Source organism: Cygnus olor, chromosome 4, assembly GCF_009769625.2.
Source record: "Cygnus olor isolate bCygOlo1 chromosome 4, bCygOlo1.pri.v2, whole genome shotgun sequence".
Taxonomy (NCBI): domain Eukaryota; kingdom Metazoa; phylum Chordata; class Aves; order Anseriformes; family Anatidae; genus Cygnus; species Cygnus olor.
In genome coordinates, this window is record NC_049172.1 from 20,023,495 (window position 1) to 20,045,104 (window position 21,610).

The window sequence follows — 21,610 nt, forward strand, 5'->3', positions numbered from 1 at the left end:
CCTCCTGCTTACAGTGGAAGAACTGTCCCAAAGAGCCTTTGCACCCTCCCATGTATCAGCTCGCTTTGCCATCACATGCTTGCAGGAGAGGGCTCAAACACAACAGCCCTCATTTTAAAGTGCTATTTACTGTTTTAAGTGTGCCACAATGACAAGGGAGAGTGCTGGAAGGCTTTACTGCAAAACACACTGATAGTTTATTCCTGCAAGATGAGGTGTTTTGAGACTACGATGCCTAAACAGCTCTGACATTCTTCAGCTCAGAACAGATTTTCCACAGATTTGGCCACAGGGTGCAGAGGTACTGTGGGATAACAGTTTTGGGAAAGGACGCTGCACTGTCCCCAGCAAATACCACCACCAGCTCTCTATCTAATTAGTTTCTCTTTCCTCAGCTCAAAAAGGATGATAATCCCTTACACTTCTGGAAAAATTATCACCTTTCAGCTACAGAATTCTCATATTCCTGAATGAAATCACAAACAATATCATGTATCTGAATATTTACAACCAAAACAAGCTTTTGTGTTACTCAACCTACATTAGTATTCTATCAAAATTTTGTGGTTATTTGGGTGCATTTAACTTCGTGGCACAAAGGTTTTAAAACTTCTCTCCAAGGGCTTTTAATTTCTTCATTTCATTTCTCAGCTGGGTTTTCCAACTCAGATATTGTGCGGTGTTATTTCAGTTCATTAACACTTCATTAAAAGATAGAGAGAGAGAGAGAGAAGAAGAAGAAAAAGAAAGCCCAAATACTTTTGGAAAAATAAGTCATATAGTTCAAATGGGCAGAAAAAACAGGGAAGATTGATAACAAATTTCACCAAGACCATGCTTCTCATCATACAATATCAATATGCAATCATATAAAATCATCAGAAGCTTCTGTAAGATTTTGTTTCCATAATCCATTATCTGTATTTTAGAAATTTGTCTAAGGAGAAGGAATCTTGGTTGTTTGTTTCACAAGCAAACTAGTGAGGGGAAAAAAAAAAAAAAAGAAGACTTTCTTAAAGCAGCACTTCTCAAACTTATGTATCACATTCCTTCCAAAACCATATACCATTTTAAGTACATCTATGTGTGCATCAATTGGATGTGATGGTAAAACTAAAAACTAAGGCAGCAAGGCTATTTGAAGAGAATCACAACAAGCACATTCACTTTGGAAAATAAAAACATTTTCTTTCAGGGGACCTATTCCTACTCATGTGACCAACATTGCCTTATTTACTTTGGGGCACTGTTACTCAAATCAGCAGAGTTGTACCTCTGTACAGAGAAAACAATGTGCTACGAACTGCTTGTTCCTGAATGAATTTTTGTTCGTTACATTATAGGGCATATTTATAACAGGACAAATTATGAAATATGCTGAGACAAATTCTTAGGTGGTACCAGATTATGGAGCTTCTCTGAAATCCAAAGAGATTTCATGTCTTATGTTAGGAGAGGAGGTAGAAATTCAAAGTGCAATTCTAAAAACATCTCATACTCCTTAGGCTTGTAAACGCTTCCTGTAACATTAGAGCTGCCTGAATTCCCTCATTGTGCTCATTTATCCATCAATAATATTCTGGTAACTAACCAGGATATTGTAATTAAGAGTTAGCAATTCAGATGACAGGGTTTAAAAGAAGAGCTCATCAAAATATTTTGATAAAATTGAAACATTTTCGATGATACAAGTGCAAATTTCAGATGAATCATCTGAAACAAAATGGAGTGCTTGTGTCTGTTTTGACTCTCCTGTCTCATTATGACTTGGTACTAAAAAAACGCTGCTTCAGCCTAAACTGGCAGCAAGTTCGTTAAAATGAAATCTCCCTTGTTGTGCAATTGCCTACTAATTTGATATTTTTTTCTGCTGATTCCAACCATGATTTATGCAAAATCTTGTTCATTAGCAATAGTGGCAGGAAAATTCACTTCTGCTGGGTGTCAGAAATTGTTAAATTGTGCATCTCTGGAAATTAATAACTGCACACTGCTCTTAGTCTGACTTAGGTCTAATTCTGTGTGCCAAAACAAAAGCTCACATTTCTTACAGCAATCCTATTCAAAACGCAGCTTCAACATGGGAGAGGAAATACTTCAGAGACCTGTGAGTATCTAGCCTCTGTGATGAGACACCCCCGAGTCATGACCTGGAACAAGAGCATCTCAGAGGAAATGAAGGAAGGAACCACAAAACAGTAACAGTGCAAGGTCACATTTCTGTATGGCTTTGTGGACATCCTCCCAGCTGAATAAGGGTGCTACATCAGTATCACGAATATGGTTCTGAATGCTGCAGCAGAAAAACACAACTGAAAATTCTGAAATATTCTCTCTGTATCTTTAACTCTGTGAGTTATAATTACATATACAAAACAGGCCAGAGTGTAATACCAAGTGCTGTTAAAACAGGTTCTACAAACTCAAACTTTCCTTTTTACAATGAAAAAATCTGGAGCGTTTTCATCTGTGTCCAAAAGACATTATCTGAGTAAAGAACCAGCTTTCTTACTAGGCCAAAGTCTTCTCATGTTTGGCTTGATTCCATACAAAAGGGCTGCAAAACAATGGCTAGAAAAACTTAATCTTCCATTTATGGAAAGTATTGGACTGCAATTTATCTCAAAATAAAAGCAGCATGGTAGTTCCATTTTCTGAGATTACATGTCAACAATAGTCTTCCTAGAAATACAGCCTAGAAATAATTGCACATCAGATGTCAAAAAAAGAAATCAATGCAGATTAAAATAAGAGTCATGGAAAAAAAACAGAAGACAGAAATGAATACTAAATAACAAAGCGCTACCAGGTTTGTTTTGCAAAATGCTTTTTGTTTCTTTTTTTCCTATAAATAGATTTGATTTTTTCTTATAAATAGAAAAATACATAACTGCCCAACTCCTTGCCTCTTGCTGCTAAAAAAACATATGCTGGACAGTGTTAGGCATTAGAGAAGAAAGAGACACCATTCCAACCTACTGAAGGGTCCCAGTGACTTGACCAGGCCCTGTAAATCTTGGCCAATGACAATCATCAAACAGTAACTCTTGAGCAAATTATGTGTTTCCCTAAAGTACTAGCCTGGGGTGAGGTCTACAGGTTTGGGCATACATTTTTTTTTTACTGAATAACTGATTACCTCTCTTCTCTCAAAATACTCTCCATTTCTAATGAACACTCTGCTACACTCCAGGCATGGATCAGAAAAACCCATTCATCTAGGAGAAAATGGAGTTATACTTTGCAGGAAACTCCATTTTAGAAGAATCTAAAATTTTGTTAGAAAAGTGGGTTAATTTAGCTTTTAATCCATGCAAACCAAGATCATCTTCCAAATATACCTACCTATAAACTCAGGTATTATGTTGTGAGGTTTGTGAAGGAGTGGCACCAATACTGCTTTTAGAAAGGAAAATACTGTAGGAGTCTCCCAAGGCTCTTTGAGTCTTTTACCTGCTGGCAGAAGCATCAATGAGATGCCATGTTAAATCACATAAGGCAAGAGGATCTGCATGCAGCAGGGTACTAACTTCTTCTATACATGGGTGTTTGTCCTTTGCTACATGAGGATTAAATTCAGGAAAGTGTCTAGATAGCCACCACTAGTTCCCCTCATGTATGTGTCCCAAACATCTAATTGTCAGGAGCCCAAAAAGCAGTTTGTGTCAAGGTTGGAAACCCCCAGTGCCTCTGAGACAGCCTTGGAGGAACTTAGAAGCAGCACTACCTAAGTCACACAGAGGGTTTGTTGTCAGTTTTCTTCATAACAGCTACAGATGATGACCCAGGAACATACACACACACTCTTTTTCAGTCATCCCAGCACAAAGTTAGGCCCTTTCTGTCAATGGATGAAAGAGCTTTTTGTATGAGTCAAGGCTTCTTACAGCAAGGAAGTTATACTTCAGAAATGGAGGCAGCACCATCCCGTCATTAACCTCAGTGATGCTAAACTTTACGAACCATTACTCGGGAGTAACATCGGGGTTTAGAATTCAGCCACTACCTTCAGATCTAAGCATCAGCAGATACCTAGCCATCAGAAAAAAACCACGTACATCTATGTACATGTCATTTTTAATACACAATATTTTATCGTTCATTTACTTTATCAGGAAGCCTGGCATAGCTGCATTGCATTCCTAAGTCTTAAAGGTTTTTGTTGTTATTGTTGTTTGGTTTGGGGTTTTTGATTGTTTGTTTGTTTTAAAGAATAGCCATAACCAAAAACTACACACCACATGACTCAGGTTGAAAAGAGCACACACTCCACTACCGAGTATCCAACATCTACCCTGCCAGTAGAAAGTTCCTGTCCTTTCAGCATTGATTTTGTCAATGTTTATTTCCTTAACAGCCTCAGCTTGCTTCAGAATCAGTTTCCACAACAAAAGATGAGAGGTCACTGCCTTTTCAGAGCAGCTCTGAATACAAAGAATACAGAATTACATTAGTGCTCATCTTGGCAAAGAATGTATGTGCATTGTTAAGTATGGATTTTCCTCTGTGGTAACCTTGCACCAGAATTTGAACTTGTGCACTTCAGATAAAGAGTTCTTCACTACTGTTTTATTCATTTTTTATCTCAATTATTTTTCTTGTTCCCAACAGAGGCTATAGAGAAATTACAGTTTATCTGAGATCCCCTTATATCAGAAAAGTATGAAACAAAAATAAAGTACAGGCAAAAATAATGTTTGTTGTAGATAGATGTCACAACAATTATTTCCTTATTGAGACAATTGTTACAGTTTGATAATTTTTAAAGACTGCATCTACAAAATAGATCTCACAGAAGAAAAGGAATTAATATTATTTTTATTCGTCTTGAAAGTCCTCAGTTAAGGAAATGGTTTGACAAAAAATGAAGTACCTCTCTCATTTTCAGGTATATATTGAATGTCCTGAGCAAATGATGCAAATCTTGTATACCTGCAAAGCTCATGTTGCCAAGTATCCGAAAGTGTTAAATAATTCCTTAACTTAGAGTGTCATTAGAAAACATGAGGTCTCATTTGTTTTATGTGTATTACTGTAAGAAGACAGTCTCTGAAAGTTATCTCATTATAAAGAAAACAGTTCTTACAATCAGCCTGGTAAATTTAAATTCTTGTTATTATCTAGCAGTGAAACCTGTCTTTGAAAATGAAGGCTGAAAATGTAACCATGTTATTATTCTTACATGACTTACTATTTCTTTATGGCAAAAGAAAGGTAGCAATTACAATAAATTATTTGTCGATAATGTCTTGTGGAAGAAGGAAAGGAAGAAATTTAAGTTCCTTGAATCTCTGAGGGACACCTCTGGATACAACTATGAATTCCAAGTTGAGGATGGTTATGAAACTGTAATACCATTGAATGAGTCAACAAATGAGACATTTCCTTTGATCTTGAAGGAAAGAAGGATCAAATGGATTCCTTCAGGCTAGACAATTCTCTCTGAGTTCCTCAAACGTATTTTGGTAGATAAAATAGAAAAAGAAAAAAAGAAAGAAAAAAATAGAATTTCTATGAGAATCACTGAGATTGTTGTAGAAGTTGTTAACAAAAACGCTTAGAAATTTTCCAGCTACATAACTGAATATACTGGCTGCTCTGCTCTCTATAGAGGTTCTAGGCTCTTCTGTCATCATTAACACCTCTGAGAGCTGCTTGACTGCTTTTTGTTTCTGTTTGAGAGTCTTTAAAGAACAGTCAGAAATTTCCACAGGCACTTCATTCCATTACTGTAATTCCTCTTTAACATCGGTTAGCAAGAAATTCTCCATGTTGATTTTATGACCCCAGAAGGCACGAACAGACTGGCTCCTTGTTTGAGCTTTGACCAACACAGTAAAATCTCAATGATGCATCACCCCACGGGGGACTGATAAATCATTATATAATTATTCATCAGTAATTTACCAGACATTTAATTTTTACAGATACAATTTCATTTCATTCTGAGGCACAGTAGAAGTTTATTCTCCAAATCTGTAATACATTGTTTCTGTCATTATGAAATCCTGTGTGCAAATTGCACACTATCTCATTCATGGTGCGATTTATACGGGTTGATACATACTGTATAATTTGCTAAAAAATATTTCAGAGTACTTGCCACTTAAGAACTAATGTAAATGCTTACAAAGGAGGAGTAAAAATTATGAGAGATTTTTGCTTTGTCTTCATAGATGTAGTCATCACCAAAACAGAAAAAAAGTTGTGCCAATGGAAAACATGTTCGCTTGTACCTTTTGAAGACAAATAAACCTTAAAAATATACAAAGCTTTGAGACCATCAGTTATTTCATGAATGCTATGAAATAAAATCATCTATCTCCATCAGAAACAATACTGTTGTTAGTACCATCATTTCAGAGTTTTTACACTGTTGCAATAGAACAGCTTCATGTGAGCAGATAAGGCACTAAGATTTGATGTTGAAGGACTTGCACTTCAAAGATGAACAAGAAGCTCTCATGTACTAGAAAAGTAGAACAATTTATGGATGTTGCAACATCTTCTTTGATTAAACAACCAGTAAAAACTTTAACTCCAACAATTGCTGGACTGCTATCAGATCATCTGATTTTAAAACATCTCCCAGCCAAATTAGCTTGAAAGCTTTGGGAAAAATGAAATGTTGAATTTCCTTTCATTCTGGTATGGTGTTTGGCCTCCTCTTCAGCTTAACCCAGATGCCATTATTTGGACGAAGAATTAGGTCTCCTGCCAGACCAAGCTCTTCTCGCTTTTGACAGGATTCCACCCAAAAGCGCCGCAGGATGAGGGCTAGAAGAGTTTTCTCTTCCATTTGTGCAAAGCGCTGACCTATGGATTACAGTGCAGCAAAAAAGGTGTTATTGTCACATTGCAGCAACAGCTGTTGCACTTGTGTGTTCATGGTGATACCCCCCAGGAACACAGGGCAGCAAGGACCATGTGCCTGCCTTGGGAACAGAATTGAGTGGGCCAAAAATCGAGGTCATATATGGTGGATACTACCGAAACTAGCACTTTTCTCTGCATGATGCATCTGGCCTTCCTGGGCCAACCTATAGCACATTTTTCTTCCCATAGTACACAGTACTCAAACATCGAAGGGGAGATATTCAACAGTTTACATGGTCCTAATACAAAACACAGCCTTGTCATGTGTCTTGGGTGGACTAGGCAGGGAAGAACGGATGACAGATGAGAGCAGCAGAAGATGCAACACAAAGACAGCAGGAAGAGATAAATCCCACTGTTCCACATATACAAAGGGGAGAAAAGGAGATAAAAGTGCAACAGAACCAGAGGCAGACTTTCAAACACTGCGCATCACACACACTGATGATTTGCTAGCACAGAAGCCAAAGTTCAATTTAGATTTTATGGAAAGGTGGAGAAGGGGAGAACAGAGAAATAAGAGGGAAACCCAACTAAGCATCACAGTCCAAGCAGTTCACTCAAACTAAATTGAAAATAGCAACAGGACACAAAACCCCAGTGCTCTAAATATTTTCTGTGCTCTTCTTTGTACAATCTGTACAGATGGATGTCTGTACACATGTACTCTGTGCTGAACTTCTGCAACGATATTAATAAACCACCTACCATGCACTCTCCTGCTGTACACACTCCTGTATATCTAGGAACTAGCTAGTCACATAATACTAAATCAGATTTCCTCTTTGGAGCATGTGAGGACCTGGTCCGCTGTTCTTCTGGGAAGATCATCTATTCCCATTGAGACAAACTCCAAAAAATAAAATGAAAACAGAACATGTATTCTTGCAAATGGCATGGCAATTGTTGAATGTTCACTTTCTCCACTTAAGATCAGTGCAGGGAACAGCCTTTCCACATGTCCTATAATATAAACAATGGTGCCCCTGTTCTGTGCATTGACAAATACCAAGTGTCTCAGTGGTACCTGAAGAACTAAGAAGTTCTGGGAAGACAGCAAAAACACCAAAGCAACAATGGTGTCAGAAAAAGAGAAAGAATACATCCTTTGTAGACTGCATGTTTGGGACACCCAGCTGAGATGATCAGATAGACAGATGACACATTTCCAGAGCAAAGCAAGTGCAGGACGTTTGCCTTCTCTCACTCCACAATGTCCCACAGAACACAGATCAGAAGTCTGTAAGCGATCCTGCCCTGACACAGGAGCCCATTCACATGCTTCCATGCAGCACAGGCAACAAGGAGGAAACACCAGGTTGATGTGCACTGGGCCTTGGGAAGAAAGGAAACCCTTGGGAAGAAACAAAATGTTGCAGCTAGAGCCTGACAGGAGAGACAGCACCCAGAAGTCTGGGGTGCCACCAAAAGGTGTGTCAAGACTCCAGTTTCTGATACTCTTGTTGCTGCTATGGTCACCACACCAAAAGCAGCACTGGTACATCATGAAATCTTTATCTTCAGCTACGTACCAATACAGTTCCTGGGACCAGCTGAGAAGGGCACGTAAGCATATGGGTGTCTTCCCTTACTGTTTTCAGGGAAGAAGCGCTCAGGTATGAATTCCTCTGGCTCAGGGAAGATATCGGGATCTCTGTGCAGCATATAAGTTATGACAAGGACATTTGTGCCTTTTGGTATCTTATATCCTCCTGAAAGAAAACAGGGAAAGGAGGAAAAAAATAACAAAAACACAGCTGGGCAACTTAACAGCAAAAAAATTGACTTCCTATAGACAGACTCACAGTAAAATATACAAAAAAGAAAGCCCTGCTCTTTACTTGGGAAACAACTCCACTCATGCTGGCAGGAATGGAAGCGGCAAGCACCAGCAGAACAGGATCCCACTTACTAATACAGCAATCCTCTGCCAAGGAGCGGGCAAACATGGGAACTGAAGGGAAGAGTCGCAGGGCTTCTTTCACAACACACTCAAGGTATCGAAGCTTCTTCAAATCATCCACTGTAACAGGACGCTCCGTGTTGCCTGGCCAAACATGGATAGGGGGGTGAACATGATGGACACACCTCATTTTTGTTTAAACAAACACATCTTGACTCCCTCCAGGAGTTGGGACCATCATGCACCAAGACTACACATTGTGTTACACAGATATTGAATACATGATTTGTCACAAGGATGTAAGGTTGGCTGTAGTCTCCTACACACACTTCTAGTACCTCTCCCCATCACCCCTAACAACTGAAAGCTTCAGCATGACCACAAGGTCTGTTCCTACATCCCCTTCTACCTCTAGGCTTATAATGTATCTATAACAGTACCACCCACAAATACAAACACCACCACAACCCCAATGAAGGAGTAATGGAAACATACCAAACACCTCATCCAGTTCTCTGTGAACCTTCTTCTGGACTTCGGGATTACATCCAAGCAAGTACAGTACCCAGTTCATAGAAGCTGCTGTTGTATCATGGCCCTAGAGGTCCAGATTTACAAAGACATTCACTTCAACACTATACATGAATGTGGCACGTTTAAGTATGCTATATAAATACTTAGGTGTACAGCTAGTAGGGAAAGTGAGATAAACTCACTACTCCAGGAACCACAAGGAGAAGAAAAAAAATAAAAAAATAAAAAAATAAAAAATAAAAAGTAAAAAATAAAAAATAAAAAAATAAAAAATAAATATCAAGTGTTGAACTCTATCCTACACTGATTACCAGGATCTAAGATGATCCATGATTCTGTCAGGTGCATGAAAACTGACCAAAAGGGAAAAAGCATTGAAATAACCCAAGGATCCTTTTTTTTTTTTTTTTTTTTTTTACTACTCCGCCTCCAGAAAACTGCATAAACTACCTTTTTTGTTGTTGTTTTTTTTTAATTGTTGTTGTTGTTGTTTGTTTGTTTGTTTGTTTTTGTTTTCCTTGTATTTTGTCTCAGATGGTGACACTTGCTGCTTGCTTATCTCTCCTTTTCAGGAATTCAGTGACTGACTACTATAGCTCTACATAGGTCAGCAGCTCTCGCTGTTTTTTCCCCTTCTTGCAAAGTGTCAGATAATTTGTTCAGAGAGGTGTATCATAGCAGTATCCCAGTATGTCTACACAATGAAATGGATGTATAGTCATCTTTTTGTTTACTGTCCAGTCAGTAACATAAGAACTTGGGTGCCAATGACTACCACAGTAGATGTACAAGGGACATTATCTCAAAAAGGGTCTAATGACACACAGTAGAGTAGCCATAGGGGGGAATACTACTTGGCTTCCTATAAGTAGGGAATCAGCTATCACTGTTCTCAGAACTGCGTAAGAGCAAGGAAAGGAAAAGAAAAGGAAAAGGAAATGAAAAAAAACAGAGGGGAACATAAAAGGGAAAAACTTACCATCAGATTATTTTGATACTTAAAATGGCCACTTATTATGAAGTTAAAAATGCTATGGAGTCACTTAGGAATGGTAAAATAGCAAGAGTTTCTCTAGATTAGAGCAACATTAATACATCTCTGAACTAAGTTCTTCTGAGACAGATTTCAGGTCCACCTAATGGAAGTTTGTGGAAAACAGTCTTATTTAGACCCTTCACTGGAGAGGGAACCACACATGAGGTGATGGTACCAAGAACACACTACCAAAGCACAATCATGACAGAACCACGAGGTTACAACCAACATGGAAAGGGTTAAAATGTGAGAACTGACGAAATGCAAGGCAAAGCATTGAAACCATTTAGAGTTCTCAATGGCATGAATGAGGTTTGTAGCAGAAGCTGAGATGCCATATCAACCATCAAACTGTTATTACACTTCTGCTTGTATGAGTAAAACCTGCTCACATAGGCAGGGCCTGCCACATGTATTGCCCAATATTTTGTCAGGGCATACAATTCTAGATCAATAGTTTTTTCTCCTACAGGAGGGAGTTTGTCTCCTACAGGAGTTTCCTCTTAGGCTTCCAGGGATAAAATAACTTTATACTAGAAGTGGCTTCCTAAACTAAGAAAAAAAAGGAGTCACTGCCTATAAATTGTGAATCTTAAGTTCTGGGGAAAAAAAAATGCAAACAAAAATAAATACAAACAAAAAACCCCAAACCATTGGCTCCCTTTGGTACCTCAAACATGAAAGTATCTACTTCTTCACGAATGTCCTTGTAGCTCAATTTGTTCCCTTCATCATCTGTTGCATTCAGCAGCATGTCCAGGAAAGCTTCTCTCTTTTTGGAACCACTTTCTTCACTGTTCACATCAGTATCCCGTTTCATTCGTTTGATGTTTTCAAGTTCTGCAGCTTTTTCTGCAATGACCTGAGATTAAAACCAGTATATGAGATGCTGCATGCAGTGTGTGTGCTGCATAAATCACACAGGTTAATCCTAACTTGTTAAAACAAAAATATCCATCTATAGCAGTCTACATGAGGTAGGCCTAGTTAGCATAGCTGTTAGCATTGGCTTGTGATCTTAATCAACTTTTTGTTTTAGTAAATGAAATATGACCAACATCTTGTCCCAAACAATAGAATTAACCTTGAAAAAATGTTGTGTGTTCAAGAAAACAGTCAAACTGTTCAATGTGTTGACCATCAAAAAGTGTGAACACATCAAGAATACCTGGAACGAGCTTATTGTTAATGCCAGCAATGGCAACAGCAAGTCAGAAAACATCACAACAATTTGAGCAGACCAATCACCAAGAAGAAATCTACCCAACCCAATAAATAAGGAAAGGAACATGTTTCCAACCTCTGGGGAACTCGGGGGAATGAAGAGAAAGACACCAGGGCACCCCAAAAACCTGCATCAGGACTATACATAGCATGGCTGGAACCACTACACTGAAGCCTCACAGTTTTTCTTTGGTATCAGAGCAGTGGTTCTGCTTCCTCTTTTAAGGTCAAAGCACAGCCCCAGTGACAGATGGGAAGTTCCTGCCATCACCATCATTGCTGTAACAGCACAATGAAGCTCTTCAGTAAACTGGCCAGTATCGCTCTCAACATTTTTTTAAAGGTTGTGTAATACATGATTCAGTTCAGAAGAAGCATTGAATGGGGAAAATATAATTATGCACACACGTTGTTTCGAATATGCACACTTATAATAACACATGCAGAACCACCTCCTCTCTTCTTTCTGTCAGCACCTATGCTAGGTGATATTATTTAGTGTTCCTTTATCATCATCTGAGATTTGGTGTCTTATATCCAGTGCACCAGCCCAGCATGGAAGGACAGCAGCAGTATTACCCTAAGGCTCTTTCTCATGCTTCACTGCTGCAATTTCCAATAAGAGGAAGCAAAATATAACCTAAGCTACTTAAAAACAACTCCAATGAGAATTTTACTCTGACAGAACACAGCACGATAGAGATGCCCATTTCTCTATACACTGCAGGAGTGCATGGTCAATATGACTCATTATATGTACTGAAAGTTCAGGGACTATTTCTTTTGCTGTGGGCAAAGACACTGTAGGGTACATAAACATTTCCAGGAAAACAGCCTCCTGGTAACATCTTAACAGTAAGCTTGGGAGGGCAGCCATTGGCAAGAACAGCACAGGGGCTACTTACTGAGAAAAAAGGGTGTTCCTTTCACAGTCTAAAATAGTAGGAGAAGACTGCATTTTATGCAAAGTCAGTGACGTATGTTTAATGGTTTCCATACCAAAGTGTTTTATTTTTCATGTAGGGACCCGTGCGTGTTCAGTCACCTCAGCAATTCTTCTCCAAATGAAGGAAAACAAACACGGGCTTCCATATCTGAGGACTGGACCAAGTGGCATTACCAGTGTATTTGTTTTACTGATACAAACGCGGCTGAGAACTGTTACAGGCAATTAAGATGGACAGAACAAGAATTTGGTGAACACCTGTTGTTTATTTCAGTTGTCCAGGACCAATGAGTCCTGTTATTCCCTTGGAGTAATACACTCCTCTGCTTAAAAATGAGACCGCCTTACAGAGAAGACATGTATTGACTTCTGTTTAGGGGATTCCTCAGCATCCCAAAGAATAGTTCTTTTAATAGATGCACAGTAAGAGTGCTGATTCTCATCTGCAATTTGGAAGCTAGCTACTAAGTGCAAAACTCTCTGTCAACTAGAATGTGGCATAAATAAAAAAAAATAAAAAAATAATAAATAATAATAAAAAGGCCATACTGTATCTGTAAAATTGTGAAGGATCTTAAGATTCCTCTCATGCTCTCTTCCTTCCTTAAACAGAATATATACAAGATCATGCCAAAGCCAAGGGCTCTTCTGTCGCTGTTGGATTAGATCACTCATCCTAGGGGAACAAAAAATTACGTCACGTAACATTTCTTGACAAAAGTAAATTCACAGCACAATTTCAAGAAGCAAAAAGGAAGTTGTGCCTCCCTCTACCTCTCTCTATGAAACAGAGATAAACATGTTGTATGGGTTTAAACACATTCATCTGAAACATATTCTTTGTTTTCTGATCTCAAAATCTGTCATCCACCCCAGCATTCAGCATCACTATGAATCTATCTCATCACTATGACATCTATCTTTAAGCACTGATCTTTGAGAAGGAGAGCATATGTCCTTTTAGTGGCGATCCTCTTGAAGCAGGTATGTTCAGTCACCCAGTCCATTCCCACCCCACATCAGTAAAGCATTGACCACATATCCTGAAAAGACATACAACTTGTGCTAGGTCTCCAAATATCTGTCCTGTGACCTCAAACAGCCATCTGAAAACATTACATTTCTACTTGACTGTCTAGATGCTATATATGCCAGACATCACATGAAAAGTATTGGAAATAAAGAATCAGTCACAATATATGGCTTCAAGGACACTCAAACAACTGGAGTACACGTAAAAGGGCTGATTGTCATTGCTGTTCAGCTCTTGTACATGCATTTGGCAGCAGAAAGAGACTCAGAGGAGGAATTATTACCTCCAATACCAATGGATTAACTGAATAGCAGCTGACACCTTTTTACAGCCTTAACCTCCCATTGCATATTCTCACAACAGAAAATGTCTTAAAAAACTTCAAGAATTTTCCTTACCTTCTTGGCTTTCTATATCTACCTGTGTCACCCCCACCTCCACCCCAGCTCACAGAGCAGATGAACTGACACTGGCAGCAACAACTCCAACCCAACTACAAAGTAGCCAAGGAAAAACCTCCATTTACCTGTAGATAGCACGAACATACTCAGAATCCTTATTCTCCTGAGCACCCACATTCCTTCCCATCGCCGTTTCTAGGAGAAGGAAATCATCAACATTTCACAAGTGCAAAATGAAATGCAGAGTCCCTGTATACAGTAAGTTAGTATTGCTCCCAGACTTTGATTGTCACCACACTGTCAGTTTGATGCATAAATATGCACAACCCTTTTCAGATGAGAATTTTGCTTTTCCTTTCCAGGTACAGGAGCCCTGCTCCTCAAGAAAACCTCTCTTCAGACTCCTACTTCTGTCCTGCTCGTGCCACAAACTAAGCTCACCACTCACCTAATCAGAGGCACGTGAGACCCTAAGAGAAAGGATAGCCTTGGGAGGATAGCAATGCATTCACACAGTAAGCAGAGATATTCCCATATCTCCTCACACAACATGACACAGCTGTACTCATGAGCCTCTGCACCACTCACAGCCTCACCACAATAACTAAGGAGGACTTACCACAGATGATATCAAGGGCACACAGAGTGACGTCCAGAAAGATATCAAATGGTTCCTTGTCAACATGCTTCTCAAGTTTCTCCAACAAAATACCCCCTTGCTCATTCATAACCTCGAGAAAGTCGTTTAAGATTGCAAAGTGGAATGTGGGAGTTATCATCTTCCTCCGTGACCGCCACTTCTCTCCAGTGCTGCAAAATTGACAGGGGAGAGGGAAGGGTTAAAACTCCAACTCAAAAATAAAACCCTCCCCATCACAGAAAGCACACAATAAGAACTGCCAACTGGAGCACCTTCACAAATGGGCATGCTGTGGCTGACTCTTCAACATCTCCACAGCACTGCTCAGAAGGAGCAAATTGGAAGTATTTATTGTTCCAGCTCTCTGAAGCACAAGCCACCATTTCTACATCTGCTGTCAACAAAAGAAGTTGCCAACGAGTCTTCAGACAGTCCCATGGTCACTTGGTGCACAGGCTGAGGGAGTGAACAGAAGCCATCTATAGGACAAACCAGCTCTTCACCATCAAGGTCTCGACTCACCACACCATCTCTGTGAATCACAACCTGTGCTTGCCTATCCACCGACTATCTAGGAAATTAGGATTGAGGAGAACTAGGGTCCAGGGACGCTATGCCAGTGACTACCTCAAGGTCTGACTATGAAGAGTTTCCTCAGAGGCAGGCAACAACCTCCCACATGTCAGTGAACGAGCATGGAACCACAGCTGATGCCACCGGCTTCCAGGGGTTCTTGTTTGTTTTCCTGGACCAGGTGCCCCATAAACACACAGCTGGCTTCTCTGCTTACAGAGCAAATCCTCACATCACTTCTCTGCCATTGGGCTAGCTTATCAGTTGTCTTCTACTACTGGCCTTAATCAGCAAAGACAGGAACATTCTCCTCTCATTAAGTTTTTGCAAGCACAAGGAAGTCAAAACATCTCTAAAAGTCTACCTGGAGAAAAAAAAAATAGTAAGGAAGGAACACTAGCAGGAAGCATACGCCACACCTGACACCCAGGGACCTCAGCTCTGCACTTTGTTACTGATTACTGTCCCTCTTGCTTGAGAGGCACAAATAAAACACAGGTAAAGAGGCATTCCTTATCCTCCCACATACACTTGCACCTTCCACACCATGATCACAGCTGGCTTTTCCAACACCACGGTCCCATCAAAAAGCACGAGAATGGCACTTCTGAGAGCTCCAAACAGGCAACAAACTGCAAACAGGGGGACCTTGACACACAGAGAAGAGGCACAAAGGCACCAGAGACACTCTATACTTGCCTTGTTCCAACTCTTGAATATCTGCATCATCCAGACCAAAAAATTTCCTCAACCCTACGAAGACTGGAGGACACCAAAGCCTTGCAACACTGTTTTTCCTTCTCTCCACTCCTTCCTTGCACTCCTTTCCATGCTCACTTCTTATCAACTTCCACTTCATGAGGGAAATAAAGAACAGGGTACAGATACTCTCCCATCTTTCCCCAACACAACCTCAGGCCCATCATGGTTTGCAGCTTCATCAGCTGAAATAAGCAACACAGTCACAGTTCTGCCACAGTCACATTACTCCACACAACAGTCAAAACATCCAGCAGGTAGTATCGCAGACTAAAAAACACCACTTGCCACAGGATACAACTTTTCAAAAAATCAGATTCTTCCCAAGTCTCTGGGCAAAAAATGTATTAATGGTAAAATTTTACAAGAAATAGATAACACCATTATATTTTTATTGGGCACTAGCTACTGAAGAATAACAAAGACTATCACAAGGAATAAGATTTCTAGAGCTATCATCCACATCTTTGCCCAGAGATGCACACAACATTCTTGCCACCAAGCACTCTTTCTATCATATGCTCTGCAAATTTTAAGAAGACAGCAATACACCTGCATTTTACTATACCTTGTCAGAAGTCCAGTCCCCAACCATGGATGCAGAAATTTGTACAGGAATGATTTTTCAATATGCTTTGAACTACTCAGAATAACCTGTCAGAAAATGAAAGGAAGGGAAAAAAATCACTTGTTAGATGGAGATACCTTCAGCTGAGATTACTTCACACAACCTCAATTTCTCCAAGAAAATGTCCTGAACCTCAGAAAAATGCAAATACACAAGCTGGTACACAGTGGAAACATACAGTCTACACCCTCAAGTCTTTCTGTAACTGTCCCAATCCTGAAAAACAGAGAAATAATCAGAAACTACTACTACCAATTCCCTTATCTTCCTTAAAAAAGAAAAATCTGCATTACCAGCAGAGCTCAGAGAAACCCCAATGGTTTTCAGCCATAACCAAATTCTCAAGAAGTACCATCTCTTCCATCAACATTTGCAGAAAAATTTGCTGTCTGCAAGGGCCTTTCTTAATAAGAAGGGAACCCAAGCTCATCTTCCCTGATAACACCACACTGAAAGCCTGGAACAACCAGCTCAACAACCTGCAGCCCCTAAACAGGCATACACCTTGCATTATTTTCTCACATAAACAAAACAGCACTACAAAATGTCAGCAGGCAACAGGGTGAAACTCTGCACTTACTCCCTCATAAAATGAGTAGCTTTTTAGCACAAACTGGTACAAGGGGTACATCCTGGATTTTTTCCTCCGAGTCATCTTTTGCACACCAAATCTTTGTTCTCCACCTTGCCCTACACTTCTGCCCATTGATTTCAACATCGTATCACCAGCCAGTGTTCAATACTCACTGTATACCATAACAAGGAAACAGCTCTATCTTCCCAGTTCATGACCAGTCACTGTCCAGAGCTAAACTAACATCATTTCATGGCATCAAGACAGACCCATCAAGTTCTCATGCAAAAGTCAAATGGGCACAAGCACTGCAAACAGCATTTTGTAATGTTCCACCTCTATTCCAATGGTCCAGATACCCTTCTATTGCCTTTTTAGTTATGGTTTGGAACAGAAGATTTAACAATTCAAAACAAAGCTAAAGGAGATGCTTCATTGTACAAAACATACTTACTCGATGCTTTCGTTTGCTGGCTCATCTTCAGTATTGATTTTTTCCAAGATTAAGCTTTTTTATTTTTACACTTTCAGCCTTTCTTTAGCATTGGGTCAGAGGATAACCTCAAGTAAAATCAGTTCAAGCCCTTTTTTTTGCAAAAATTACATTGATAGAATAGAAACTAACAGGTTGGGCACTGCTCTGCCTGAGAGTGATCTAGATAGAAAGGAGACAAGCACACTCACCTCCACACTATCAGGATGATACAAAACAGTGACAGGCAATGGTCCTAACCAAATTTTGAACAGCGGCTGTTTCCTGAAATCTTCAGCAAAATTTTGTAGTTGTTTAAAAAAGCCTGGAATAATAAAAATAATAATAAAAAAGCAGGTTAGAATTTAAAAAAAATGTTTTTCTGAATAAGCAAGACTTCTGCAATGGAGTTTTTTATAATATGCATTATAATTATATTTTTGCTGTAGTTTTATCTTGCTACCATGACAAAGCAGCATATTTTGCACCTGTCAATTAGCTGTGCTGCAGGAGCATTTCTTTATGGCTGTGCTCTTGAAGGTGCTGTATTTTAGAGAATCCCCACCACACTGTAGACAAGGCAGTTTGATTTAAGCTTTCCCAGAGCCCTGCAGCATGGGCCTGTTGCAACACAACGCTCTTTGTCATAACTTGAACCAAATTAAACTTTATCGAGACTATGCTTACATTTTGGTTTACCTGACACCATCCAAAATAATACATCAAGACATTTCTCTACTTTCCAAGTACAGCATCACGCCTTTTCCCATCTAAGACTTGGTTCACAGATACTACACTTGTGATGCACAGACAAGCAACATAGACCACAGTAATGACAGAGCACTGTGCAGGGACAAGTATCACTTGAAATGTCTAGTTTCTGATAGCTGGACTCCTGAAGAAAATCTCTGGAGCCCTTACACTGTTATTGTTTGCCTGAAAAAAAAAAATATGATAAATTCATATATATTTTTTTTTATTCCTGTGTGCTTAAATCTTCTTACTCTCTCTCAGCCCTAATTATCAGTGATGGTTTGCCATTCTAGCAGAGGCCTTTTTAACAGCTGGCTGTTGCAGGACTAAACACCACCCTCACCCTTTAAGAAACCTTACTGAAGGATAAGTGACTGTTTACAAGGCCATCATGGATTTAGCAATGTAAATGTCCCTATCTCTAAGGGCACAAAGGTTCATAGGATCATTTATGCCTGAATCATCTGAGAGATACCACTATTGCACAGTCAACAGTTGGACTTCATAGGGGTGAGACTGACAGTCCAGCCAGTTCTTGACCCACCGATTTATGCTCTCACCTAGTCCATATCTTGCCAGTTTAGCTACACAGAAAGCGTGGAAGGTGCTATCAAAGACTGAAGGCACAGCTAATTCTGAAAATGACCTAACAGCTCAGCATGCTAAAATTCCGTTGCACACTCATTGGGTGAAGAATATTTTTAAAGTCCTTTTTCCTACCAAGTTAAAAGCTCTGTTTGGATTACAGCTAATAGCTGTGCTCAGTGTTACAATACAGTGCTCAATGTTAGTACTTCCTGTGAAGGCAGCCCAGCACTCCTCCTTCTTGCAGAAATACAGACCACAGCATTCCCCCTCCATGTCAGTAACAACCTGAAACAGGCCCCAGTCCAGCATCAGTGGCTGGAAACCACTATCAACTAATCTTTGAGTAATAATAAATGCCACATTTATACAGTTCCTCTCCTCTCTCCCATGCGGCTGGCTTCTCGCCCAGTTCTCATCTGTAGGTCGCCCACAGCCCCAGGGCGACCTATAGGCAATGGCACACCCTACAACCTGCTCACCCACCCCAGCACCTCCTGCACCAAAGCCCCTCACAGCACCAGGACCCCACAGCTGAGAGGTAAGCTGCCCCTACCTTCTCCCTTCCGCTCCAACTGCAGAGCATTTCCCAGCACGGGATAGCAGGGGCTGATACCCGGGATGGGCTTCATCACCCGCCACCGCCACCAGTAGTCCAGCAGGGAGGGCAGGGAGCACATGATGACAACCGTCAAGAGCAAGGTGACAGCCCCAGTCACCCAGGGCAGAAGCTGGGTGCCCCCCGCGGTTCCCAGCACGGCCTCCATGGCTGCCTCGCGGCTCCTGCTCCGAGCCTTGCTTGCCGCTGGCACGCTCAGGGCCCTGCGTCAGGCCCAGCTGGCACTGCTCGCAGCCGCTTTGCACTGAGCAGAGAGGCTGGATCCAGGCCCTAAGAGCAGGAGGCGGAGCTGATAGACAGGGCCCAGAGCCCAGAGGCACAGCTCGGAGAGAAGGAAATAAATGATGACGTGATAAGCAACCGCACAGAGAGGCTGCCTGCCAGCAGCTCACGACAGCAGAGCAGCCAAAGGGAACAGCGCCGTTTCCATGCCCTCAGCTGAACAGTCACAGGAGCTTTCAGATGCCCCACACAGTTTCTCAGAAGGAAAAGGACAAATAGCTGTCAAGAAAAAAGTCTCTGCCCTGATTTGGGGAGGACAAATGTTTTCAAGAGTGCCTTTCTCCATGTTTTTTTCAGATGTTCAGGGAACACAGTTTTGCTGAGCAGAACCGCTCCAGTGCTCTGCAGCACAATGCCTGAAGGCTGTGAAGTGCTTAAGATGGGGAGCATCTTCCACGGGTAGGCAGCCCAAAGGGGTTAGACAAATCAGAGCCTGTACAGACGCACGATCCAGAAGAGCCCTGCAAAGCACACGCATGCTTCTCCACTCAAATGGCTTTTGCTGATCTCTCTACAGAATGCTCAGCCACCAGCTGAAGGGTGCCAGTGACACAACTGGAAGCACCAGCACCTGTGTCACAGGCATGCTGAGCTGGTGGCAGTGCAGGCACCCAACAGCAGGGGCTAGGTTGTTCCTCCACGGCTCTTCCCTGCATGCTGAGAGTCTAAGTGAACCTAGGGGGAGAGCTGAAATCAGGCCAGCAAGCAACTTGCACAGTGCTTGGATAGGTGTTATACACATCATGAAAAGAAGCAGAGCCAGCAGGTCAAGGGAGGTGATTCTCCCCCTCTACTCCGCTCTCATGATACCCCACCTGGAGCCCTGCATTCAGCTGTGGGGCCCCCAGCCCAAGAGGACATGGACCTGCTGGAACAGGTCCAGAGGAGGGCCATGAGGATGATCAGAGGGATGGTGCACATCTCTTACGGAGACAGGCTAAGAGCTGGGGATGTTCAGCCTGGAGAAGGCTCCAGGTAGACCTTATTGCAGCCTTTCAATACATAAAGAGGGCCTATAAGAAAGATCAGGAGGGACTCTTTACCAGGGTGCATAGTGATATGACAAGGGGCAATAGCTTTAAGCTGAAAGAGGGGAGATTTAGATTAGATAAAAGGAGGAAATTCTTTATTCAGAGGGTGGTGAGGCACTGGCACAGGTTGCCCAGAGAAGCTGTGGATGCCCCATCCCTGGAGGTGTTCAAGGTCTGGTTGGATGGGGCCTTGGGCAACTTGGTCTGGTGGGAGGTGTCGCTGCCCATGGGAGGTGCGGTTGGATCTAGATGTCTTTAAGGCACCTTCCAACCCAAACCATACTATGGTTCTATGACTCCACAATGATAATCCCTGCCACATTTCCTACCTTTGGAAGATATTAGCAACTCAGAGAAGAAACACAAATAGAGGAAAATCATCAGAAGCTAAGGAAGCTGATGACCTTTGGTAGCAGAATTGAGTAAGTTTTAGCACTTTGTTTCTACTGTCTCCCAGCCAGCACTTTATCATAAAAGCTGACTGATGCGTTTTTCTTCACAGTAAACAGCTGGAAATGAACTTTGCTACTATTGCATTACAAAAAAAAAAAAAAAAAAAAAAAAAAAAAAGCAGATAAATAGCCTACCTTGTAAAAACTAAAAGCAAGCTACACTGCCAACAGTATCCTCTTGTCTTCAGATGACATCTCATGAAGGATGGAAGCGTGCAGGACTAAGCGGCTCACCTTCTGCCTATGTGATCAGCTGGGTAATTATATTGTTTTCTTTATGAAAACCTTA

General features: G+C 41.0%; 1 protein-coding gene across 1 annotated transcript; it reads right to left on the reverse strand.

Annotated features, from left to right (window-relative positions):
• Window positions 1–4,803: 4,803 nt before the first annotated feature.
• LOC121069712 (cytochrome P450 4V2) lies at window positions 4,804–20,004 on the reverse strand. The gene is made up of 11 exons (XM_040556147.1): window positions 19,494–20,004; window positions 17,812–17,924; window positions 16,494–16,579; window positions 14,573–14,763; window positions 14,079–14,148; window positions 13,069–13,195; window positions 11,020–11,211; window positions 9,275–9,377; window positions 8,789–8,923; window positions 8,409–8,588; window positions 4,804–6,816 (listed from the first exon to the last, which is right to left on the reverse strand). Exons 1-11 carry the CDS (start codon window positions 19,702–19,704, stop codon window positions 6,641–6,643), a joined length of 1,584 nt encoding a protein of 527 aa, XP_040412081.1. The 5' UTR covers window positions 19,705–20,004; the 3' UTR covers window positions 4,804–6,640.
• Window positions 20,005–21,610: the final 1,606 nt, after the last annotated feature.